This window comes from Orbicella faveolata, unplaced genomic scaffold (genome assembly GCF_042242905.1).
Source record: "Orbicella faveolata isolate gen_17 unplaced genomic scaffold, um_ofav_v1 contig_25, whole genome shotgun sequence".
Classification (NCBI taxonomy): domain Eukaryota; kingdom Metazoa; phylum Cnidaria; class Anthozoa; order Scleractinia; family Merulinidae; genus Orbicella; species Orbicella faveolata.
The window spans coordinates 27,667,501-27,695,000 of NW_028301553.1; the positions used below are offsets into that span (position 1 = coordinate 27,667,501).

Consider the following 27,500-nt stretch of genomic DNA (forward strand, 5'->3'; position numbering starts at 1 on the left):
TAATTGATTAATTATGATTATCAAATAGCATTATTAATTAATATATGATAACCGATTGACACTCAAATAAAATTGTCTTACATTGTTTCTAGGGCATTTATCCTATTTTACAGACGCCGAAGATAGATTTGTTCCCATGTAATTTTTTTGTTATACCGTTGTCGAGAGTCCACAAAGAAAGACAAAATTAACATGTTTTTTTGAGGTAGAATGGTTGATATATGTAGAAAAATTACGTCCTTTTCCCCTCTTTACCCTAGCCTGTTGCTTCTGGTAATTCTGTTCACATTCTCCTTCAATTAGGGACTTTTCATGCACATTATACAAATCATAAGAACTAAGAAGACTTTTTGTTGACGCTCGAGGTATACAAGGAAACTGCTGTCCATATGACTGCAGGCCAGTGTTAAGTTAAACGTATGGACACAGGCAGCCCAAGCTCTCTCTATGAACCACACAAGCAACACAATATGGCATCGAATTATACGGGTTTATATGGGATTTTCTAGAAGATATCCATGGAGGTAGTTAAAAGTGAAGATTTTCAATAAAAATGGCTAACCTTATTCCATACATGTGTTGTTTGCTCCTGGTGTGGTTATTTCACCGACTGAACTTGATTTAAGTGACTTTTTTGAATTCCGATTTTCCCTTTACAAAGAGAGGACAAGGCGAAACACCTCAGTCAGAACAGCCTGCCGAATGAAGTCAAAAATCCCAGGCTAAAATGTACCCACGGCCACAAATCCACTGCAGAATTCAAGGGCAAAGGTTGATCTTTCATTGCAATCGTCTAGCCACACAATCGCAGCCCTGCGAGCGACGCCAGGCGGCTCTTCTTGTCCCCAGTGAAACGATAAAACTATGGAAGAGCTCCGTGTCGTTTGATCCGCGACCCAATGACCGTTGAAATCGGCCTGGTAACCTCTTCATGTTGGCAAACCAAGACTCGCGGGGGTACTAGACCGCAATTTGTCAAATTTGTCAAACGTAAGATCAACGGCGAAAGCTCCGTAGAAACTGAGGAGATACAATCATTTTTGAAGTGGACGTCATGATAAGTTTTCACGTTTATGCACCTTTGAGTTACTTGGTCCTCGCCTCACCAATTTAACTTCATCTCCCCATAATTCGTTAAGAATTCTCCCGAGCAAAACAGAGTTCAGTTTGCTTACGGCAATTTCTTTCTCTTCGTATGCTCTAGACAAAATTTTGCTGGCTTCCATCACAGTTTCCTCACAATATTCGTAATTCCACAATACCCTAAGAGAAGTATATTTAGTTTATCAGCTCGGGAATATTTTATACAAACAAATCAAAGGTGCATGAACGAGAAAACTTGCCCCGACTTCCACTTCAAAAATGATTTTATCTCCTCAGTTTCTACGGAGCTTTCGCCATTGATCTTACGTTTCTTTGGTTTTGAAGCCATTTTGCAGAAGCGTTCTGTACGATTTTTATTTTGCATTGTAAATTCGACCTGAGGGGACCCTGGATGTTACAAGAAGTTTGTTTGACAAATTGTGGTCTAGTACCCCCGCGAGTCTTGGTTTGCCAACATAAAGAGGTTACCAAGCCGATTTCAACGGTTGTTGGGTCGCGGATCAAACGACACAGAGCTCTTCCATAGTTTTCTCGTTTCACTGGGGACAAGAACAGCCGCCTGGCGTCGCTCGCAGGGCTGCGATTGTGTGGCTAGACAATTGCAACGAAAAATCAACCTTTGCCCTTGAATTCTGCAGTGGATTTGTGGCCGTGGGTACATTTTAGCCTGGGATTTTTCACTTCGTTCGACAGGCTGTTCTGACTGAGGTGTTTCGCCTTGTCCTCTCTTTATAAAGGGAAAATTGGAATTCAAAAAAGGCGCTTAAATCAAGTTCAATCGGTGAAATAACCACACCAGGAGCAAATAACACATGTATGGAATAAGGTAAGCCATTTTTATTGAGAATCTTCACTTTTAACTACCTCCAAGGATATCTTGTAGAAAATCCCATATAAACCCTTATAATTCGATGCCATATTGTGTTGCTTGTGAGGTTCATAGAGAGAGCTTGGGCTGCCTGTGGTATGGATCGAACCGAGCCACTGAACGAGCGATGTTTTGATCACTTCACAGATGAATTTAAACATTGTGAATTGAGCCATTTTGCCTTGTAAACTTCAATACAACACAAGAAATCAAAAAGTAAAAGACAAATTATTATGAGACTGATTTCATCTCCAAGTTAAATCTGTAAAAGGAGGTCGCCCGGCTGGGCGACCAGGTATGGTTTTCTTGTCGCCCGAAGATGGAAGCCGGTTGCCTGCGGCAACCAGGTGCTGCTAGAGCACAGTCTTGCTAAGGGCACAAATGTTACGTCAGATTCGAGCCAACCTGTTTGTTTCTACAGTTGTAAAAACTCCTTGGTGACTGACTGACTTTGGCTCGATTGTTTTCAAGTGCATAGAGACGTCTCTACAAGGTAAGAAAAAACATCTGATATGTGCATTCTAGTCAGTGCAATTTAAAGGTTACATTTAGCAGCTAATGTTCGTCTTTATCTGTATGAGTCTAAAACAACAAAGTTGGAGAGCTTTTGCTTGCTTGCTTTTTTCAATTTGTTGAACACTTCATTTACAGCGTATGATTGTTAACTGGCCAATAAAATAATCCTTTTTTTTCGGGATTCTGTACACTGTGATTTTCTTTATATTCAAAAGAGTTCTAGCTGTTTCAGGGAGCCATACATGACTAAGCAAAAATAATAGCTTCATGTCACTGTAGTGTGGAAAGCTTCAACTCTGAAGATATAAACAGACAAGCAGTTATCACGCACATTTGAAAGAGTAACTTGCAAAAGTAAATGCGATAGAAAGAGTTTGTAGGCAATTTCCACAGACTTCAATAGACAATAAATGTATCTGGATGGAGAAGAAAATTAACTAGCTCTTTTTATGTTTCTGCCGATTATCAGTAATGATTAGGCTTTAAAAAGTCGATATTCCCTAAGCATTACAGTTTGGTTTGCATTTGTGTTTCTGCGTTAAGTCTTTTAATCTTGATGTATTACATGTAATTACTAGTAAATATGAAATTCATAATGGCTTCTAGCACATCAATATTGACTCGTAAACACTGAACGACTCAGCTCCTGTCCTTGGTGAAAGCAAGAAGCTTGATTGAAATGTTGGTAGATACAATTTCTGTTTAAGGAATAATAGATATTATTCTTGTGTGCTTTAGAGCGATAAACCCAATGCAAAAAAGCACAATATCTCTCTTATTGCTGGTTTGTTCACAGAACGTTTTCAATTTTGACCATAAGCAAACATTTTATATATTACTTGAGATTATAGAGCCAACCTGTTTATATCTACAGTTGTATTAACTCCTTGGTGACCGATTGACACTGTGCCATTTTCAACCGATTTGAAAACAACTCCACGACTGCAGAACTTCTCTAGGTAAGAAAATTATGAAAGCAAAATTCTGATATGTGGATTCAGTAGTTTGTGTGATTATTGGTTTTATTTAGAAGTGTATGTCTGCATACTGAATGTACAGTATTGTGCAAAACTAATGCAAACGATAATCTATGAATATTGCAATAATTTCAAGTTATTGGCAATATTTGAACGATGATTAGCTTCAAACAATATATAGCCTGAGATATCATGGAGCTTAGTGTTGTAGCTGTTACGATATTTCACTGAGTCTTGTACGATATATTATTTACACCAAGCGATTTATCATTTGCACAGAGTGATTAATCGTTTGCGCCAAGTGATTTATTATTTGAACCGGGTGATTTATGGTTTGCACCAAGCGACATATTGTTTGCAGCGAGCGATTTATCATTTCCACCAAGTGATTTATCATTTGCAGCGGGTGATATATCATTTTCACCCAACGAAATATCAATACAGCCTAGTGATTAATTGTTTTTGCCTAGCGAATTATTGTAGCAGCAAAGTTATATATCGCTTCTGATGGTAACCTGTCATTTTGCCAACATGTAACTTCGCCAACGTATAAAGTTGATTCTCCAATGTCCTGGATCAGTTCCCCAATGCTTATATGTCAGTTCGCCACCTTCCAAAATGCTCTTTTCAAAAAGGTCTGAAATGTATTTACAAATTGCCAGAGGAATAAAATGTCACCCTTGATCTAGGATGGCATGGATGATGGGTGTTCGTAGGCTTGTGTCTTTGGTAATTGTTCATTTCACTCTCTCCAATCTCTCTTTCCCCACGCCATGTTGCCATAATGGGCTCATGATCAGTTGATCAATGGCCGATCATATTTGTAAAACTTAAAAAACCAGCCACAGCTTTTTACCCTGTCCAATATGGGCCGCCTGTAAAACCTTTTTACTAAACATTGGCCATTGAATAAAAAATGCTGCTTTCTGTCAAATAGAACCGGGGATAATCGCTTCAACAATCCCATCTTCATAGATCAAACACAACTGACAGATAACATTTTCCGATAGAAAGTAAACTCGGTTCAATTAAGCGAATTGCCAACACGTGCTGAAACACCAAACTTTCCCTTGAAGAAAAATTAATTAACAGGGTTCGTACGGGTCCTGGAAAACCTGGAAAGTCCTGGAATTTTATTGTGGCATTTGATTTTCCAGGATTGGAAAGTCCTGGAAAAGGGCTACTGGTCCTGGAAAGTTCTGGATATCTCTTAAACTCAAGTAAAAAAACATGAAATGTATGGCAGACAGTAAGGACAATTAACATTAAGATAATGGGAGTGAAAGGGTTAATGTGAATTTTAGAGTCCTGGAAAAATCAATCTGAGTCCTGGAAAAGTCCTGGAAAAGTCCTGGAAAAGTCCTGGAAATTTGTTTCTGGAAAAGGGTACGAACTCTGATTAAAAGTGGGCAGTGTGCTTAAGAAACTTTGATAAACCATATTTTTATTAATGAAAGAGTATTTTACTGTTTGAATGAAAGATTTGTGTCATTTAAAACTGGAGTTATCATTTTTTTGACGAGGATCTACGAAACGCTTCAGACAATAAACACTGGGCAAGCGGCTTGCCAATGCGTGTCGAAACACAGAACTAGTTCCTTGCAAAAGCATAAACTAAACATGCACAACGCACTTTAGAAACTTTGATAAACAATTATTTAGTCGAGGAAAGAGTATTTTACCATATGAAAGACCGATTTGTTTCAAATAAATCCTGAGATATTTTTTCAACAAAATATAGTTAACTACAGCACTAACAGGAAAACATTACACTTGGAAACCATTAGAAAGTCAAACAACGCTAACTTTAGCTCTCGGATGTAGTCCGGCAAACTATACAGTTAATGCTTGTAATTAGTAGTGTTATCTTTGAAGTTCATAATGTGCTAGTTATATAATAAAATAATTACAATGTTTTCAAATGTCAACAAGCTGTATTCCTGTTTGTTTCGGAGCCCAAGGGATTTTTTTTATCATACGCACACAACAAATTGCAAAATAACTTTCTTCTTCATGAATATTGATTGTATTTGGGTAATATCCTCTCAAACACTATTGCTTTTACTTTAACAGATGGTAGCATTTAATTGTGTGTTAGAAAGTTTGACAATGGCACCGCACTTGTTTCTTGACAAATTATCTTTTCCTTTGAAATAATTTATGCTTGTCAGCATGTTTGTTAAAAGTAACTTGCATTGCTGGAGGCTCTCTTGGTTTTACTTAAAGTGCCTATGAAGTAAGAAATAATTGCTGCTTATTTGAAAGGCTTTTCAAAGTAAAGAAGAATGGCATTTTCCTTTTTGGAATATCTTTTTGCATCTTAGAGATATTCACGTTTTTGTATTATGCAAATGAGGAAAGTGATGACATCATAGGTGGTTCTACTCAAACAGCACAACACTTAATCGAGAATAACTCTAGAAATATTAAAGCAGCGTTCTTTAAACTTGGCACCAGAAATGTACAACACTAAAGAAACATAATGACACCCATCGTGCCATTGCCATGACAACAATTATGCCACTGGTTCTGTTTTAATTAAGACTAAAATTGCCAGATTTTATCTTAAACAAGGATCATCCACTCCCAACAATCTAATGGGGAGAGTTAAAACAACATGAGAACCATGTGTGTTCCGAGCAAGACCCTCTGTCCCACTTTAAAAGGCTGCAAATGGGGATATTTGGTTTTTCACAGGAAGAGACTGGAGCCAAGAGTGTTGCCATGGCAACAACATAGTAGGTGCCATTCTGTTTGATTTGTGATGCACATTGCTGGTGCCAAGTTTGAAGAACACTGCTTTAATATTTCCAGAGTTATTCTCGATTTTAAAGTGTTGTGCTGTTTTCATAGAGCAAGTGTTTTATATGTTACTTAAGAGATTTAAGAGCCAACCTGTTGTTTCTACAGTTGTTACTCCTTGGTGACTGACTTATACATAGCCATTTTCAACACTGAGAATTCAAAACAACTACGCAACTACAGAACTTCTCTGTGAGGTAAGAAAAATCAATTATGGAAAACAATTATAATATGTGTGATTTAAATAGGTTATGTTAAGCAGTGTTTGTCTGCCTATGTATGGGTCTAAAACAACAAAGTTGGATGTTGTTTTACTCGCTTGCTTTTGACAATTTGTTGGAGAAAACAATTTGTCGAAAACTTGATTTGCTATGCTTGTTAACTGGCCAATGAAATAATCCTGTTTTGTGATTATGTACAAGTGTGACTTTATGTTCACTGAGAGAGTTCTAGCTGTTTCAGTGAGCCTGATACAAGGCTAAGCAACAACAGTAGCTAATCACTGTAGTGAGCCAAAGGCTCAAGATATCAACAGAGTCAAGCAGTAATTATCACGCACATTTGAAAGAATATAACTTGCAAAATGTCATATTCACCAAACACTACGAAATATGCACCTTACTTCAGATGATTTAAAGCCTCAGAGAGAAATCGAATTGCCCAGTTGAAATGAATATTTGTGCTTTAATAGACTGATAGTTGTAAAACAACTGATCTAGTGGATTTCATTTTCACGTGACTTTTCTTGTTATAGAAATACTAAACCAAAGATGGCTAATTAAGTATGTGTAAATTAGAGACAACCTGTTTATTTCTACTGTTGTATTAACTCCTTCAGGTGACTGACTGATACTGTGTCATTTCCAACAGATTTTAAAAAATTAACTCCACGACTTCACAACTTCTCTAGGTAAGAAAATCGTGAAAACAAAAATTCTCATATCACATGGCATGTCTTTAGTAGTTTGTGTGATTATTACTGTAGGTTTCATTTAGGAGTGTTTGTCTGCATTATGTTAATTGGTCTAAAACAACAAAGGTGGAAAGCTTTTAACTTGCTTGCTTTTCTCAATTTGGATACCTTTTCTTAACAAAATTGTGTTTTTGATGCAGCACTCTTTGACTTTCGCTGTATTCAACACAGTTCTAAGCTATTTTTAATGAGACAATAACAAGACTAAGCAAAGGCAATTATATGCTTCACTGTTTAAGCACAGAAAGCTTTAACGCTGATGATGTAAACAGACCAGCAGTTACCAAGTGTATTTGAAAGACTGTAACTTGTAAAATGCGATAGAAAGAGTTTGTAACCAATCTCCCTATTTAGACTTCATTACACAACGAATGTAGATCTGGACGGACGTGAGAAGAAAAATTGCAGCTCAAGCTTTTTTATGTACATTTGTTGCGAATTATCGGTGATCAGTGATGGTCACTGCAGGCTTAAAGGATTTGGTGTTCACTTGTGCATTACATCCTCCTTATCATGCCTGTTTGCCAGACAGTTGTATGTTGAATCTTCGGCTTTGTCTTAAACCGATTATTATCATGTTCGTTTTAAAGTTCCATGCTTAAATGTTACAGGTAAATGAGTTTCATTTACTTGTTTTTCTTATTCTTAATGGTCTATATGCTTTTATTGGTGACAGTGGGACAGGTTAAGTTGATGTAAGGTCTTTGAAGTTGACACAAGAACAAGGACAGCATTTCCTGAAAGATGGTGCATAAATAACTTTCAATTTGTTCAACGACTTCATTGGCACTTCTGACCAATCGCATGCCCTCGCAGCTGTAGACATGGATGAAATTTGTCCTCTTCAATCCTCAAAGGAAGCTGTACCCGGAACAAGTACATGTAAGTATCAATTTGTATTATTTTTAATTTTAGATTTTATTGGGGGCCTGAGTGGCCATCAAGGAGAGTCACAAGTAGTAATATGCACAAGGAGTTGGAAGGGAAAGAGGTATTTCAAGTAAGATTTCCACATGTCCCGAACAGAAAAAAATTATTCAATTATTTAAAGGGAGGGCATCATGAGCTGCACATCAGTGTGAAATTGATTTTTCATATTGGCTAAAATATTTGCTTTTAGAGGGTATTTTTAATGTAAATTGTCTTATTTTGTAACGAAAGGAAAGCGATTTGTCAAAACTAAGTTTTTTCTAGGTCTGTTTGAGGTTTTTAAAAATAACTTATAACGACGTGCCATGTTTCTGGCTTGTCGGATCGCGACGTGATCAAGACAAGTTCCTAAATTCATCAGTGCTAACCAACTCATGTAAGTAATTTTTTTCTCCACTTACATCTCAACAGATTTCTAAGGTAAATGTGCCATTTGAAAGTTAGCCGTGAATGTTAATTTCTCAGTACGTAATGATTTAGCAGCCACGATACATTAAACAGCTAAAAAATCATGCTGTATTTTACCCTACTTTCCATTGAATTATAACACAATCCATTTATCTTTCAACTTCACAGGGCTAACCAACTCGTGTAAAGAATTTTTTCTCCATAACATCTTCGAAAATTGCTAAGTTAATTTACCCCATTTGAAAGCTAAGTGAGTGCAGATTCCGCAGTATGTTAAGGTTAATTATTTAGAGGCCAATTGATACAATAAATAGCCAAAAATGCATGCCGTCCTAAACCAAACTTACCATCAAATTGCAACACGATCCATGTATCTTTTAAACGTTAGTTTAATTAATAAATACAGTGGAACCCCGCTCTACGGACAGCCGCTTAATACGGACACCCCGATATTACGGACAGTTTCGTTTTCCCCGACGAAAAGCTCATATATTTTTTCTAAAATTAACCCGCTTATTACAGACACCCGTAAATATGGACAACGGACACTTTTCTGTGTCCTGAGCGACAAACTCTTATACATCGTCAACCCCGCTTTACGGACACTGTTTGTATCTGTGCATTGTCTATTGTCATTGTCATGATTATGTGCTAATTAGAGACGTTTTACCCTGGTCAAATTATGACAGATTTCGGCGGGTTAATACAATTTTATTACTAAATGAAACAGTGGCAAAATAGCATGACGCATTTGACCAGTTCTTTCTTCCGGTGCATTACCCAGTCTGCAGTCCTTATATAAAGTTTTCTGCCTGATATGCTTACACAAAAGTTTCACTTTCTTGCTCTTTTGCCACACTCCTTGCTTGTAGCCTTCTTCCTCTTTGACGTCTTATGCTTGCCACTATCAGCATCGGCCTCTGTTCGTATTGCTGGGTTGTTGCCAACGTCTATTAATTGTTCAAGTAAATCCACGTACTTCCTAGGACCGTCAAAAATATAAACACATGGTATTTCCATACCAAGGCCTCCACCCCGATTAACTGCTTTTCCACATACTTCAACTGATCCTCAATTAGTAGGCTTTGAAATAAAATGGGTGACTATACCAGTGCGGTTTTTGGTGTTCACGAGGTGATATGGAATGTGGCCGATAACTCGACTTTCCTTTAGCACGGCAACTGCGTTTTTGTCCTCACCATTTCCCGGCTCTGGTTGCAAAGGCAAAATTTCACCGAGAGTGATACAGTTAATGATTTGTAATTTACAGTACAATTAAAACGTTTTGTTACCGTACAAGTGTTGGCCTTAGTGTTTGTATCGATAAAACACGTGTCTCTGACTTTTTTCCGAGGACCCCAGTTAATACGGACACCCCGTTAATACGGACATTTTGGCATGTCCCCTTGGTGTCCGTATTAACAGGGTTCCACTGTACTTGTTTCCGCGTTCAATATGTCGATAGAAAGCTAAGTGAATGCAGGTTCTTAAGAAATTTATGATTTGGTGGTAAAGATGCACTGAGTAGCTCAACTGGCCAAGGTACATTTACTGCTTAGTGTCCACTTGTCGACACCATTTTGAATTTTGCACATGAGATTGAGAATTAATCATTGTTGGACGTTTTCAAACTCTGGATTGAAAGCTCGCACATGCACAACTTACTGATACTGTCCCTTTTAATTTCTTTTTAGTTCATTTCTTTGTTAATAATTTATTAAATAAAAATTACTCGATTCTGACTGGCTGAGAGCAGTGCAGTTCAAGTGTAACACCAGTGCAAAAAGTGTAACACCAGTGCAAATTACACATCGTAATTCTGGATTATGATTGGCTGAAAGACAATAGGAAATTTTTTAAGCAAATGATAACACATAAAATGATGACGAATATTTTGTGTGGAAACTTTGAAAAAAAGTTTTCTCGAATGAGAAAAAATGCCTTTCAGAAAGATCTTCCGTCACTTGCTCCACGCGAATTTTTTCATGTTTATATTATCACTAAGTGATCATATGGGTTTTCTCATTCAATTTGGAATTAATTTAATTTAATTAATTAATTTGCTGAGGTGGCTTGTGCAATTTCAGCTTTTTGAAAAACGCATGAGTGCAAATTAATTCCAAATTGAACTCGAAGCCGTATGATTATGTATACTAGCTTAGTGGTACTGTAGTTTCTTATTGAGGTTTTCAAATTACCTTGCAATTGAGAATCAAGGAAGATATCCTGCCATTGCAATAGGCCCTTAATGCAGCTGAGATTGTGTGACCGCATTTTCCCTGAAAAAAAAAATCTATACTATGGACTGTAACTTTCAGATTGCCAGAAATGGAATCTCTCTCAATCAATCTCTCTTGACAGGGCCCTCAAACTTGGCCATTTTGATATTTTTGACATGCTTTTTCCATTTCTGGCATTTGTTCAGTGATATAGCCTGTAATTTTATGAAAAATAGGTCACACTGATAGCTTAGCTGCAAAGGGCCTATCATGTAGATCGATCCAAAGATAGAAATATCTCAGAACTAATGTGTTACAGTTAACAACATTTGCTTAAGTTATTTAAAGGTTGAAACATTTTTGTTTTGTTTTTATTTTATTTATATTGATAGTTAAATTAAATGTTGTTGCATGATGTGGATGTTGTTCAGCGTTTAGGTTATTATACTTTAGGAACCTAAGGTGTTATTAATATTAAAGTTAGGACTGATACTGGACAGGTTGTATTTGAAGGTAAAAAAAGGAAATTCTTTATTTAGACTGACAAATTCCGCTTAGCTAAAAAGCGTCCTTGCAGGAAGCCCACTATTAAGATAACATGAATATACATTAATTTATAACCAAGTAAACAAAACAAAATATGAACTAGTTAAAGTGTAAGTACATAAAATTAAAATGATTGCTTTCAATAAAAGATATAAAAATATAACATAGTCAATAATTTCTGACTAAATTCATAAATCTAAGAGAAAGTGAAATCAAACTTTTCTTGACTTTTCTCTTTTGGCTAGCTCATGGTTTTGTGTTAGTTGTGTGGCTTGTTTCAGTAATTTCGTTTTGGTTGTTTCGGTGGTTTCATCTGGGAGGTTGTGGTTTGTTGTTTTAAGCCAATATTGGACTTGGAAGAGAAGCTCACAAGTCAACTTGATGAAAATGTTTACATATGTAAAAATAAACTTTCACCTAGTAATTTTAAAGTTGTGATAGTTTAAATATGGTACCGTTTGTTGTCATGGCAACTAATTCTGACATCACAAAGATTTTGTTTTGTTCTTCAGCCAAATATATATATTCAGGTTTTCCTAGTTAAATTCTGTAAACACACTGAGGTAGCTGTGTGATGATAAAAATATTTAATCACTTGAAATAGGTCAAAACCTTAATTTTAAGTATTGAGAGCAACAACAGTAGTTCAGCCATAAATTTGAACCATTACTTCTCTTTGTAGTAAGAGATGGCACACCCACAGATTATGAATTAGAAGTACTGGGTGATAAAATTGTAAACTGGAAAAGGCTTGGGCGTCGCCTTGGGCTCAGTGATCCACAACTTGAACAGATAAATCAAGCTCACAACCAACTGTCTGAAAAGGTATACCACATGTTAAAGCACTGGAAACAAGGAAAAGGTTCTTCAGCAGCAACATACAAGGCCTTGTGTGATGCATTAAGCCACGAACTTGTGCAGCGCCAAGACTTGGCAGAGCAGTTTTGTTACGTTAATGGTAAGTATTTTTTACCATGTTAAGTGCTGTTCCAGTAGTCTAATGGTTTAAGTGTGATGTACTCCAGATCAAGAAGTCTGGATGGGGTTAATTTGTCATGTTCTCAAGCAACAAAATTTGCTCTTACAGCACCTCTCTTCATCCAGGTGCAAATTAAAGGTTAATTGACAGGGTGTTATATGCAAGGTACCAACATACAATTTTTTTCATCACTAATCAAGTTTCCCTTAAGGTTACTATTTTCAGTGACAACTTAATTTGAAGGAATTTATCAGTTGCATGAAAATTTAGTAGCTCAAGCCAAGATATCACTCACTTGCAGTGTAATATACCTGCCAACTTTTTTCCTTTTGTCTCACATGCATGAGATTTTAAGCTTGTGAGTGCCAGGACTTATGAAGGTAACTCAAATATTTCTCAAGATGTCCAAAGATTTCAATTACTTTTCAAAGGTTTTCCTGTCTGAGTCACACTGACGTGTTTCACCAAAGATTACACTGTTGCCAGTACAAAGTAACATTCCTTTAAAGAAAATGGCTACTTTGAATGGGCAGTGCTATAAATAGTAACCTAAAATTGAAGTTTTAAAAATATTAAAAAAATACCCTACTTAACTTAGCCTTTTGCCCTTTTGTAAGATGGGTAATTTTATGCCCCTCCCCCTCCCTGGTCCTTCAATAGTTACCTAACCTAAATCACATGTTAAGCATTCATACTTGTCTACTTAAGTGATTAAATCAATTGTTTTTCATGATATCACATAGCACGTAAATGCCACATTTGAAAATTTCTACCATCTTGGATTTAAAACTTTGTTCTGAGAACTGTCAGAACAGCTCCAAAATTGGTTTCAATAACATCAGAGGAAATGTAAAGAATTTTAGAAACAAGACAAATAATTGATGATTGAAGTAAGGATTTTGGGATAAATCTTCTCCATGTCATTAATAGTTCTTTAAGTTTGAACAAGGAAATCATGACCAGATGGTGTTTGGCTTAAATTAGCATAGATTTTTGCAGTTTTACAATAGTACCCTGCCTTACAGCTACCCCATTAATACGGCCACCTCTGTATTGTGTCCACTCTAAATTGGCCTGAACAGAAGCTCTGAGTCAGTCATTTTCATATTTAAAGAACCCCTTTCATACGGCCAGATTTCTGTGGTCCATTGGTGACTGAATTAATGGGATTTGATGTTTCCCATGACTTTGTCTCAGAGAACATCAAGATTCTTGGTAAAACAAAGCTATCCATTACCGTTGGGACCAGTAAGTGTATAATATCCACTGGAACCCATTTGGACCATTAGGTCCCTTTGATGATTCATTTCATTTAAGTCATTATTGCATATCTTCATAGAACCTTTCACCATTCCGAAGCCCGCTGGTTCAGTGCCAGCAGGAAGAGTGACAGGAGAAGTCTCTGGTGCCACTGCAAGTACACATGACAGTGGAGATTCCACTGGAGCGAGAATTACTTTGAAACGGAAACATTCGGATCCAGATCCTGAACGAGGTATGTAATATATATTAGTTATGCAGTGTTTTTGAATGGTATACCATGGAATATCCCACGAGTCACTTGTATTTTCTTGGTATACACACAAGTCTTATAATTAAGGTGAGTGTGTAATATACCAAGAAAATACAAGTTACATTTATTTAGTCTTAAGGCGAGCGTGTAGTATACCAAGAAAATACAAGTTACATTAGTCTTAAGGCGAGCGTGTAATATACCGTGAAAATACAAGTTACATTAGTCTTAAGGTGAGCGTGTAATATACCAAGAAAATACAAGTTACATTTATTTAGTCTTAAGGCGAGCGTGTAATATACCAAGAAAATACAAGTTACATTTATTTAGTCTTAAGGCGAGCGTGTAATATACCAAGAAAATACAAGTTACATTAGTCTCAAGGCGAGCGTGTAATATACCGTGAAAATACAAGTTACATTAGTCTTAAGGCGAGCGTGTAATATACCAAGAAAATACAAGTTACATTTATTTAGTCTTAAGGCGAGCGTGTAATATACCAAGAAAATACAAGTTACATTAGTCTTAAGGCGAGCGTGTAATATACCTAGAAAATACAAGCTACATTAGTGGGATGTTCCATGGTATTCCAGGAGAGAGCGTTGCATAACTATTTTATACCACGCCATTGAAAATACAGTGGCCGACACAATCAATGTGACATACGCGCGGCGCATGGGAAGGCTGAATTTGTTACCGTCAAATATACCACAGCTTTCCTGTATCCTGTTTGGCTGTATTTTCTATGGCATGGTATAAATAAATTTAGCTAAACCTTATGTGTAAAAGCAGAGCGCCATTATAACTTGATACTTACAGTGACGACACGGTATTTTTTTTGTACATTTTTTTAGTGACCATACAATGCGGTTTCTATTTAGTGTTTTTACACTTGAGAAATGCTAACATTATACATTACACGAAGAGCCTTTTTTCTGCAGTCCTTAAAAAAAAATGTACAAAAAAAATTTTAAGTGTTCACGGTTTGGGTGTCCTTACTGTAAATCAGTTACTCAAAACAATAATGGCTCTGTTAATTCCAAGCCCAGCCATATGCCACCCCCTCCGGGGGACAGTTGATCGCAAAGGGTTGCCTGGGTATGGGGAATTTGACAATTTAGTCAAGTACAGAGAGTTTTAAATAATTGGTACTTTTTAAAAACGAAAGCTGACTGCTTTCTCTTCATCCACGTGTTAACTGACAGGGAAATCAAAGGCACCAATAACAATTGTTTTCATGCCACCAATCAAGTTTCCCTTAAGGTTACTTAACAGGCTATGCCAAAAGTAAGAAGTTTAAATTGATAATAATCTCCTGGCAACTTATCTGTCTCCTGTATGATGATCGCTTTAAATACTAAGCAATGTTTTCAACAGTTCTCAAAATAAAGGAAACCAAAAAATAAAGTTATGGTTAAACTGAACGTGAGTGCAAAGAGCAACTTGTATAAGTTTGAAATTAAAACTGACTTTTGTTCCACCGCAGAAAACCTCAAAGACACACTCGAGCAAATGAGAAATCAAGTGAAAAAGTTGGAATCACTCCTAGATGAAGGTCAGTAGACGTCAATTGAGATACTTGGAGGTATAGAGATTCTATCACTAGGCAAGGAAAAAAAAGGTTCTCCTGTAACTTAAACAGTGAACAGCAACTAATACATTAATAAACAAACGGAAAAAGCGACGGGATGACTGTTTAGCAACTAATGTTGTTTATTATTGCATGTTCAAACTGGCAGAAATTTGATAATTTCCAACTTTGATATTTTTCTATCTATATTTTGACATAACTATGGCAATGATAACGAAAGCTGACGTTAATTTTCAGACAAACTTCAACAGATGAAAAGTGAGATAGCGAACATGAGTGAGAAGTTAGACACTTTGGTAGCACAAAGAGAGACCGACGATGAAGGTCAGTTCTGAATAAAAACTGAAGCAGTTTTTGCACAGTAAAAGAACAGCTTATCGAGCGAAAGACTAGCCTGTGTCACAGCCGCCCTCGATCTCTCTTTCGGAGAGGGAGGCTGTGATACAGGCTAGCAAGAGACACATTTCTGACGAAAGTGAATGTAAAGGAAATAATTTGGCTTAAACTCAACTTTTAGCGAGTCTTATAATTGTTATTGCAATGTTGTGTAGATGAAGGTATTTCATGGGCTTATGAAGTAATTTGTCTGCTCTGAAGGATTATCAGGGCTGATTTTCTGTCAATCACTCACTCCACCAGCACTCGTTTTGGTGGACTCTCTATTACTCACTTTATTTACATGTTTCGTGATCGTTCGTGACATGAAGTCAAGATCGTGCTGTACTTAAGCTCCATTCTGATTGTCTTGGTAAAACATGACTCATAAGCAGAATTGCTTCCACGGTACAATCAACCTCTATACCAGACAATAATTTGACAAAAGACGAACAACAAGTACTGAAACGAATGAAAAACGACACCAACATTGTTGTACTACTAGCCGACAAAGGACATGTCACTGTTGTTATGGAGAAGGCTGACTACTTCGACAAAATGGACGCGCTTCTAAATTTAAATCTAAATATTATTTCGTCGGCAACATCTAGAGGGCATCACGCCAACTCTGAAACATTGAAATTGTAATAAAGTCTAAAACTAAAAATTAAACACTTGTCAACGACAAACAAACCTACGAAGAACTTAAACGCGACCCGACGCCAGCACTTCAACGTAAACTTAACAGAAAAATACTTACGCTTAAAAAGACTGACGCTATAGAAACTCGACGCTACTATCGACTGAGGTGCTCAGTACCAGAACCACCGAAACTTTACGGACTACCGAAACTGCACAAACATGGTATACCTATGCGACCTATAGTGTCATTCTGTGGGTCCCCTACGTATCAACTGTCTAAGTACTTGACGACCATACCGCAACCCCTTACTGACAAATCAAGACGCAAACTACAATCTACGGAGAACTTAATTGACGCTACTAAGACAGTACAGATACCTGACGACGATAAACTTGTGTCTTTTGATTTGAAATCACTGTTCACCAGTATTCCATTTCAACTGGCATTACAGTGTACCGAGACCGCTATAAAACAATCTACCGTTAAACTACCGTTACCGACAGGAGACATCATGGATTGACTTGATTGTATTTCTACTCAAGCTAATGTACAACGCTTTATTCTCAGACAATACGAGCGATGATTTCAAGGAGATGGCAACGGACATGCGAACCATCATTGAAAAACTGAAAAGTCAAGTGACATCAGGAGAAGAAGGTATAGATTTTGTATGGCGATTTTATTGATCCTCTCGAAAAAGTGAAACAAGTTGATAATGTATAGAACTGTACGGAGCTCTTTTGTTGGAATGAAAGAAAAATTAAATGATAACACTTACATCTACTCAAGATGGAAAACTGATATTCTTACCCATATATGCCAGGTTCTATCATTTGCTGGGTGATTGATGCCTTCGATCTAACGTGCGGAAAGAAATTATCTATTGTCCAAATCAACGTCCGTCTTAATTTTTCCCCAACTCTACTTTATTACCGCACCATTAAAAAACTAGGAAATAGGAAAAAGAAAGTGACAACTCAACCCTAGTCCGTTGTTTCCTGTGTCACTTTGCGTCATATCGTCATTTCATGGCGTGGTATTTGTTAAAGTTGAAATAAAACAGTAGTTGCCGCGGCAAATTATATTTTATATTATGATATTAATAATGCGTATTGTAACTATACAAACCACTCTTTGAATAAAAAAAACACCCGGGAATATGTTGTTGGTTACATAAAAGTGTGAATTAAGGATTGATAAGACTATAGAACGTTTATTCTTAGGAAACAGCGGAGACAACCATGAGCAGATGAAAGAGGAAATTGCAGACATCAAAGAAAAGTTGGACACTTTATTGAACCGACTTCCTCTGGAAGAAAAGAAACTGAACATGGAAGGTAAGATCTACTTTTTTAGCGGGAGCGTGGCGGACAATTGGACAGCTGTTGTGGTTCTCGTTCGGTTCAGGGTTGTGTAAGAGTGTAACTTTCTATTAAGAGGATAAAGGAGTCATTAAGTTATTCAAGTTATCGCCTTGGTTCTATATTACGCTTATGAGCCCCACTGTTTTGCTGGGTTTTTTGGGACAGAGTTGTTATCAATCTGCTCATAGAAAATGTTACCTGACCAATGCCAGTAGTTGTTTGTTTTGTTATCACGATCGCCCTGAAGTAAAAACTAATAACTGTTGTTGTGACAGAAACTCCTTTAAATTATAAGAGATCTTCTTCTATCTTCTGCTTTTCGGTTTTCGTTTTGCCAAATTATTGTTTCATATATATGCATATAAAAATGTCGGGAAGCTTGAAAGACTTCCTATCATTCGGTGCGAAATGGCAAAAGATTAAAAGGTTTTAGAAGTTTCCGATCTTAATTATGAAAATTAAGGCTGTGTTGCACTGTGCTTTATGGTGAAGGTGACCTACGATTTTCAACTGAAACTGGCAATATTGTAGCCTTTCTCCGTGAAAACTAGAAACTCAATTTGTGAAATCAGAAACATATCAGAGAATTTCTTTAACAAAATTTAAAAAAAAAAACTAGCAACAGATGTTTCTCTTGTAAATGTCCCAAGATAGTTAATGCTCAATATGTTTCTTGAATATGGAAAATATCGAGAAATAAATTAACAGATATATTACAAAAATTATCAATTACAAATTAATTCCCGTTTCCTTCTTTTATCTATGTGATAATGATTGCTTGCATTTTTGCCTTAATTTAAGAAATAGATCGGTTTTAGGCCGCCTTATTTTATCTGTCTGTACAGAAAAGTTACTTGAAGTAGCTTCTCTTTGATTACCTCTAGATGATTTTGATCCAGCTGAGATTATCGACGCAATTCGCCAACTGTGCAAAGTCCGCGAGGGATGGCTCACACCGTTTCCTTGGTGTGAAGAGTTTCACTTTCATCTTGATAGTATTTTTACCAGACTCAAAGTGGTCAGCAGGAAAAAAACAAGAGGAACAGCGACAGACAACATCGTCAACATGTCGGGGATCTTTAAACCACATGAAGAATGTCCACAACCAAGAACAGTGTTAATTGAAGGAAAGCCTGGCATGGGGAAAACCACTTACTGCAAGAAGATGGTATATGACTGGGCTACAGGAAAACAAGAAGCAGAAGATTACTTTCCAAGGTTCGAAACAGTGTTGTTGCTGAAGTGTCGTGATATGAAGTCTAACCTATGGGAGGCCATTGATGATCAGCTTCTCCCTCGAGATGTTGAACAAGACGTTAGAGAGAGATTCTTCAACTTCATCCGCCAGAATCAGTCCAACGTTTTGCTTGTACTTGATGGATTGGATGAGGTTCCCACTAGTAAATTGCCAGTGTTCAAAGAAATCATTCAGGGTCGCAGAGAACTTCCAAAGTGTCGCGTGGTTGCTACGGCACGGCACGAGGTTGGAATTAAGTTACGAATACACTGTGACACCCTGCTGCAAATTGAAGGATTTACCTACGAAGACGCAAGAGAGTTTATCCTCAAGTACTTTAAAAACATGAAGAATTTGGCCGAGAAGCTCCTGTCCAAGTTGGAAAATGATGCAAACCTGAGAGACCTGGCGGCAAATCCTCTTAACACTGTGCTCCTTTGCCTCATTTGTGAAGAATTTGAAGGTATTTTCCCAAAAAGGAGGACCCAACTGTACGTGGAAATCATACAATGTATCCTTAGAAGATACAGAAACAAGAAAGGATTACCAGAAACCAACGAGGACCTCGTCCAAGTATACGACGTTCAACTGAAACATCTTGGCCAGATAGCTTTGAATGGTTTGCTTGAAGACAACTTGGACTTTGAGGAAAGTGAGCTGAAAAGTCATACAGCTGAATTACCTGGATTCGGATTTTTGTCAGTTCAGACCGGAGGCAGTAAACTAAGACCCCGTCGACACTACAGTTTTCTACACAAGAGTTTTCAAGAATGCTTTGCGGCAATCTATCTGTGTAGTCAGCTCCTCAATAAAGAGATCAGTGTCGACGAGTTAGCTGCTGATAGAAGATACCTTGAAGAGCTTCAAGAGGTCCTTTCATTTACATGTGGTATGGTAGCGGCACGTTGCGAGGAAACAGCAGAAGCCCTTATCAAGAGTATAACGGTTCAAGTGAATGACAAAGAATGCTTTCGTACCTTGCTTGGGTTCATTTCCGAATGTAGAAGAGGAGACCGCAGTTTTCATCTTAAAATGGCACGTGTTTCTGGCTCATTTCTCAAACTTCAAAGTCTTGATCTCGGATATCGATTACCTAGTGAGGGTGACGTTGGTCTTCTAGCTGAAGCACTCAAAGTAAATGCAACGCTGACAGAGTTGAATTTGGATGACAATGGCATTGGTGTTCAAGGTGCTACTGGTCTTGCTGAAGCACTCAAAGTAAATTCAACGCTGATAGAGTTGAATTTGTATCGCAATGGCATTGGTGCTCAAGGTGCTACTGGTCTTGCTGAAGCGCTCAAAGTAAATTCAACGCTGACAGAGTTGAATTTGGATGACAATGGCATTGGTGATCAAGGTGCTACTGGTCTTGCTGAAGCACTCAAAGTAAATTCAACGCTGACAGAGTTGAATTTGGGTGGCAATGGCATTGGTGATCAAGGTGCTACTGGTCTTGCTGAAGCACTCAAAGTAAATTCAACGCTGACAGAGTTGAATTTGTGTTCCAATCGCATTGGTGATCAAGGTGCTACTGGCCTTGCTGAAGCACTCAAAGTAAATTCAACGCTGACAGAGTTGAATTTGGAGTGGAATCACATTGGTGATCAAGGTGCTACTGATCTTGCTGAAGCACTCAAAGTAAATTCAACGCTGACAGAGTTGAATTTGGGTGGCAATGGCATTGGTGATCAAGGTGCTACTGGTCTTGCTGAAGCACTCAAAGTAAATTCAACGCTGACAGAGTTGAATTTGGGTGGCAATGGCATTGGTGATCAAGGTGCTACTGGTCTTGCTGAAGCACTCAAAGTAAATTCAACGCTGACAGAGTTGAATTTGGATGACAATGGCATTGGTGATCAAGGTGCTACTGGTCTTGCTGAAGCACTCAAAGTAAACTCAACGCTGACAAAGTTGAATTTGTATCACAATCACATTGGTGATCAAGGTGCTACTGGTCTTGCTGAAGCGCTCAAAGTAAATTCAACGCTGACAAAGTTGAATTTGGATTACAATGACATTGGTCATCAAGGTGCTACTGGTCTCGCTGAAGCACTCAAAGTAAATTCAACGCTGACAGAGTTGAATTTGCGTTTCAATCCCATTGGTGGAATGGTACGCACTGAACTCCTCCGCTTGCAACACGATGATCGTGTCATCGTCGTTTAGTAAACAATCGTCATATGATGAAGACTTGCTTGTTGTTATGAGTGAAAACAGCTATGGCTGTCTTTTTTAATCAAGTTTTTTTTACGTATTATAACTGATGTAAATAGATGGGTTGTTTTCATTATCGGGTTTTTTTCTGATGTGTACTGCATTACTGATAATTTCATTTCAAGTTCTTTTTGATTGTCATCGTCGAATGTTATACGAGTCCGTCGTATTTTTTCTATCAGTATATATCACCTCTTTATCTTAAGTGACGTCGGAACTGTATAATAAAAAAAATTCTATTACGTTCAAGACCTTGAAAGCATGTCATATTGATTGTATTGTCAAGTGGATATTTTAAGCGCCATGAATGGATATGTGTGGGCATTGCTTCATTATGTCACGAATTATGTGCTAAACATTTCCAGCGAATGAGATTAAGGTGATGGATTCCTTGGCTGTCGTGTGCTCTTATTGGGTGAGATCACGATCGGGAAAACATAACAATTTTCCTGGACAATTCTGTCCAAGGTGGAAAGGCGCAGTGAGGTCAACCCTATGTGAAGTACCAAAGAAACACATAAAAAGGATCTGGATTACAAAGAACAAGCTACAAGTAGCCCTGAAACCAAAGGAGCTAGGAGAGAAGACTTCCCAATCCTTCTGTCCCACCGTCTAAAAGGGTCGTGATAGCCTGGGTGCGTATTGATAATCGGTTCTCTGCGACGGTGGCATTCGGCGGTAACACAATTAAATTGTCAGATCTCAAGGAACTAATGGTTCAGGGAGTTCGCATGGCGCGCCATTCAATCAAGAGGGTTATAAGGGAGCTGTGAAATATCTTACGCAAGAAGTACAGCCATTCAGACTCCTGAAAGTAGCCGGAACTTATCTAATCAATCTTCTCGAGATGCCGGCAATAATGGAGAGAAACGTGGCCTTATAAAACTGGTCTTATAAAACGCTATTATGTTATTGTAGAGTAGTTTCGTCGATGCAAGCTCGGATCTTGTGATTAGCGTCCGTGGCCCTTCGCGGAATTTACTGGAAGGTGAACGTAAGTGGACAGATACAAATGCGATGGTTAAAGCAGGTGACAAAAGTAACGGCCCTTAGCGTTCTACACTTCCAAATGATCGTAATTTCACTGGCAGGATCAACTTGTCAACGATTGCATCTATTTGTTAGCACCGGGGACATGTTTCTTCAGACTGTGATCAAGTTTCTACTCGTGCTGAACGTAATGCATTTCTGGCGGGGAAAAAGGTTGTGTTTTAAGTGGATAGTGGGTCAGCATAGCGTTAACAAATGCCCTCGTAAGTTCTCATGTCGCGTTTATCGTGGAAGACATCATACTTCCCTTTACCATCAATCCTAGGAACCTTCATCCGCTAGTCATGGTTGACGTCAATGGTCAGAAAAGTCCGTGCTCTCCTCTGAGGCGGGGCGAGTCACTCTTTAATGCCGTCTAGGTTGATCTCACTCAGTTGCGCGCAGTCAAAAACATAACGCGTGGCGTGGCTCAGAACACGAACGCTACTGGAGTACGACTTGTGCTTGCGAGCGATTAGAAGAGACTTCGCGTTGAGCACGCGTGCCAGGGAAATTGACAGAAAGGAGATAATTATTGATGCTAGACAACCCTCATTATGTAGAGCGGTCGCGAATTGCCAATAAATCTCATCTGTTAGGAGTCAAGTCAGGAGATCAGTGATTGGAAGACCCTCTACCGGTGTCACATCATCCTACGTGCAAACGGTACGCGCAGATCCCTACACGAAAGCGCGCGCTGCGCGTCGTGAAGAACCTGTTTCTGAATTTACCTGTTTGGCTGGGCTCTTATTGCATTAGGATCAAAACTGTATGGGTACTGGCTTTCTAGCAGTGAATTCGATCAGCAATTATGAGCATCTATGCGCTCTAAATCTTCAGGGGTTGGTAGATACTCTCGCTCGTGATCAACAAGGAGTCCAGAAAGAGTTTCGCTAGCAACTGGCACGACATCGTCAAGAAGGCTGGTATCCAAATTACTCAGCATGGAAAAGGTATCGGGATGCGATGAAATAATCCATGATTAGCTTAATGAAGAAGTGGTTGAGTCGACAGCCCACCGATAGAGTTCTACATGCCCCTTTGAGCGTGTCATCAGGGAAACAGCACAGCCTGCTGAGATGTGTGTAGTCTATGACTGCACTATGCGGGAGGAAAGAAAACGCCCTCTCTGAATGATTGCCTTGCGACTGGAGTCGCCCTCAAGAACAAGATTCACCTCGTCTCGGTTCTTGCTAGATTTCATTCTGTTGCGTTTGCTGGTAACATGAAAAAGACATCCCTGCGAACGCGCGTTAGGGAGGGTGAGCCTGATGTTCTGCGATAAACTGGTTGTGGGATTTGCACTCCACAGAATTCGAAATACAGATCTTGAGGTTCACCAGAGCACTTTCTGGTCTCACTCCTTCTCCTTTCTGCTAAGAGGTGCAATTTTCTCTAGTGGCATTTTTGCAGTTGCATAAATAGCAATCTTAGGTACTGGAGCTGGAAGAAAGCACTCGAGACGATTCTAGCGACAATCAAGCCGCCTTCGTTAAGTAGCCGTTAGGAACTGCTACTTCCAGAGACGGGAGTTTTTGGCCTTTCAAACTCCAGACAGTCTGTAAAGGTGTTCCATTCGTTTCCTCACGAAAATGCTGAACTGATCAAAAGGAGGATTCTAGGAATGCTAGGTCGCACCTATGAATTCCTCGGTCTGGTTTCCCACACATGACTACAAGGAACAACTAGTCTTGAAATGTTTGTGAGCTGAAATAACAACAAGCCTGGGATGCTCCTCTACCTCATGAGCATACAGCAAAGTGAAGCGATGGGAGACTGACCTGCACGTGAACATGGTGGCAAGGGGCACGCTAGCGTCCTATCAGCGCAGTAGAACTCAATGTCTTCGGAGACGCAAATGGGTTATATTGCTGCAGCAGTTTACGCCTTTACTTATCAAGATTCTTGGAAAATATATGGCATGGTGATTGTCAAAAAGCCGTGAAGACTCAAAAAAACCTGGAGAAAAACTGCAGGAAAAAAGCAGGCTTCAACTCCTCTCGGTTGAAGTGAGTCTCAAAAGAAGCCATAGGATTGGACCAGCTGGAGGAATACTGCATGACATGCTGCGAAAAGGACAGGTAATGATGACCGCCGAAGCACGTCTTGCCACACAGCGTGTGACAACACAAGCCGGTGACTCGACCTGTTTCCAGGACACATTGCTGTAAAGTATAGTCTGCCTACGAGCCAAGTGGCCTATCAGGCCGGAGCTTATCCCGGTTTCTGTAGCATGAATTGGCTAGAATGGTTCTAATCCCCTTGCATGAGATGCTAGTCCATCGCAGGGTTACCCCAGCATTAAATTCGCCGTTACCCATTTATATACCTGGGTGGAGAGAGGCACTGTGGGAATAAAGTGTCCTGCCCAAGAACACAACGCAATGTTCCGGCCAGGGTTCGAACCCGGAGAGGAGCGCACTAACCATAAGGTCACCGAATACACGTGACATGGCGCGAAAAGGACAGGTAATTATGACCACAAAAGCGTGTCTTGCGCGCGAGGAAAATTAAGGAACATACGATTGATGAGTGGAGAGGTGTACCTTCTCATCAGAATACTGCTTATCTCAGGAGGCGAGGGGACTCCGTAACCAATGCAGGATTTTGGTGGAGTAGACCCGAGTGGCCACTGCTACAATGCGTGGTGGGCAAACCCTGTGACTACAACCAGTAGATCTAGAGAATGCGGAGTCGGGTCCAAAATAGTAAGAGAGGTTATAGCAGCAGCTACGGTGGACTGGGACCAGGTGGATATGGCCATTCACTTGAACGGCATGAACTACCAAAGGCCCTTCGAGTTTGCGCCTGGATCGCATGGTTTATACATAATTCTCGCCAAAAGATGTGGAAACGCTGGACTTGTGAGTACGCCACAACTGTATCGGAGTCTACTGGCCAAAAACCCTGAGGATCGGTGATGTAGTCAGTCTGTGTGAAGAGGAAAGCAATCGTGGCAAGTGGCTGATAGGGATGGCAGTGCACCTGTTCAATGGTCGTGATGGAGTCGTGCGCTCAATGAAACCCCGTGCAGGGAAATCGTTCTATGAGAGACCCGTCCAGCCCATCTGCCACTAAAGCTATCGTGCAACAGCCCCACAAGAACTCAACAGTCATCAGACCTGCACCCGGACGCACCACCCTCTCGACCGAGATGAGACGCGCGCCGAAGTTGCTGATTGACCGCGCTTCCAGGGTGCTATGCGAGATGAGGAGAGGTAGGAATTTAATTTACGCTCATGGAAATTAATTTGGCAGAGAACTGTTATTATAGGAATACCAAGTGTCTTTTTTCGGGTATATTGTTTGATATTGTGAATAAGTGTTCTAAACGACATCAGTTTCTTGCAGAAATCACGTGGGGGAGGGTGTCGGGACTGGACAAAGGACCTCGTTTACGTTTAAGAGCGTGATATCCCAGTGATTGTCTTGTCAAGAAACATTGGTTTATTTGTCACATATTATCTTACAAACATTTTCAGCGAGAGAGGTTTTCTATATTTAAGGTGTGCTAGATCATTGTAAGGCTGCTGGATTCCTTGGCTGTGCCATTATTGTGAGAGACTACGTTGTGATTCTTAAGGAATGAAATCTAGAAACCATGGGTCTGTCCTATTTTCCCATAATTTAATGACTAAGAACTGAAGTATTCATGCTCTGAAAGCTTGAGAAAAGTTTTTTCTTCGGGGGGGGGGGGGGGCGCGGGGGGGATAATCAGAAAATGGAAGAGAGACTTTATTTGACATTGCTGTGAAGACGTGGATGTCACTCTATTTCCAAAACAAATCTTCCTTCCAAATACTTCCTTCCTACCCCTATCTCTCCCCCATCATCAATATCATTTAGCTTCGGCAAACATGGATGACATGGATGAGTAAAACAAACCAACATTGTGTGTGGTTGGGAGGGGAGGGGAGGGGAGGGGTATTTTTGTGAGATTTGCTTTGTTTAAGAATTGAATTTAACCGTGGAATATTTCAGTTATTATCTCATAGAAGCAGAGAAGACAAGCCTTATTACTTAGTGGCTTGCCCAGCGCACAAGGCTAGGAAGGCGGAAGATTATCAACCCAAATAAGGCGTTTACCAACCTCCTTGCTTCAAGGCTACATGACGTCAGGGACTGTCTTATTTTACTGGACTTGATTCTCACTTTGTCTCCCTCAGGAGCCAAGTATGAGAGAGGATCACTTAAAGAGTAATCTGCGAACAACCGTGACTCAGCACCCTGTCAGGCTTGATAAGAAGACGCTCTTCAGGCAGCACATGAAAGCGTACAATCCAAACTAAGCCATCAGTAACTAGTGTTGTGGAGCGAAGACAAAGAGGCACATTCTGTAGATATTCATATTGACTTTTAACAATCTGAACCTTTCAGTAGATATGTCGTAAGGGACTCTATCATGTTAGCAGTGCAAGCAAATAACTTAAATGTTTTTGTAGCTCTACTGTTCGGTCGTTTTTGTTGAAACTATTGATCATGAAAGCCTTCGTGATATCAAATTACCGTGCTTTACATCACAAGGTTAGCCCCTATGTGCCACTGGGCATTCCGGGATTGAGTTAGTGAGTGATATCACAAGGTTACTGTATTTAGAATTCTGGTTTTGATCTAATTCAAGAGAAGTTAAGTCGACATTTTCTGCAGTCAAATTACCTTGGATTAAGTTGTAACTGCAACTTCTAGTGTTCAGGTGTAAAATCGAGCGTTTCTGTTACAATGTTTAGGGTTTAAGTTGTGAAGAAATTCATATTCAAGATTCAAATTATTGCAAAGAATTATAGTTCATATCTTTGCTTGCTATCTTTGATTGTGTATTGTTTATAACTTAATAAATTAATTTGCATGTATTTTACCAGCAAATTTAATGCTTTGGGTAACCCTTTTGTAGGACTCGTATCCCATCCAGGGTGGGGTGGGGGAAATACTCTTAATGACTTCATGCTACAGGAACTGGGGATATGCGCCGACCTGATGGCCTCTGGATCCTAACGCGGAAAATGAAGAGAAGGTGCTTTTATTCCATCCAATCAGAAGCAATCGTAAATTGCCTCTCGCGCGTTTTCCCGCGCTAGGCACGTGTTGCATAATTTATGCCTTCAGTGGGTGACTTGTAGAATGATGAACGAAGATTCATAGAGCCAGCTACCATTTAATAGTTCTTTTAGGAACAGGGTCTCGTTCCTGAGATAACTTAATCGTTCCTTAAAGA

At 39.1% G+C, this 27,500-nt stretch overlaps 1 protein-coding gene across 1 annotated transcript; it reads left to right on the forward strand.

Annotated features, from left to right (window-relative positions):
• Positions 1–7,105: 7,105 nt before the first annotated feature.
• LOC110062437 (uncharacterized) lies at positions 7,106–27,089 on the forward strand. Its single transcript, XM_089294015.1, has 9 exons — positions 7,106–7,177; positions 7,917–8,122; positions 12,026–12,301; positions 13,662–13,817; positions 15,322–15,390; positions 15,664–15,750; positions 17,012–17,101; positions 17,668–17,781; positions 18,693–27,089. The coding sequence occupies exons 2-9, from the start codon at positions 8,065–8,067 to the stop codon at positions 21,209–21,211; spliced, it is 3,369 nt and encodes a 1,122-aa protein (XP_089150141.1). The 5' UTR covers positions 7,106–7,177; positions 7,917–8,064; the 3' UTR covers positions 21,212–27,089.
• The last annotated feature ends 411 nt before the right edge of the window (positions 27,090–27,500 follow it).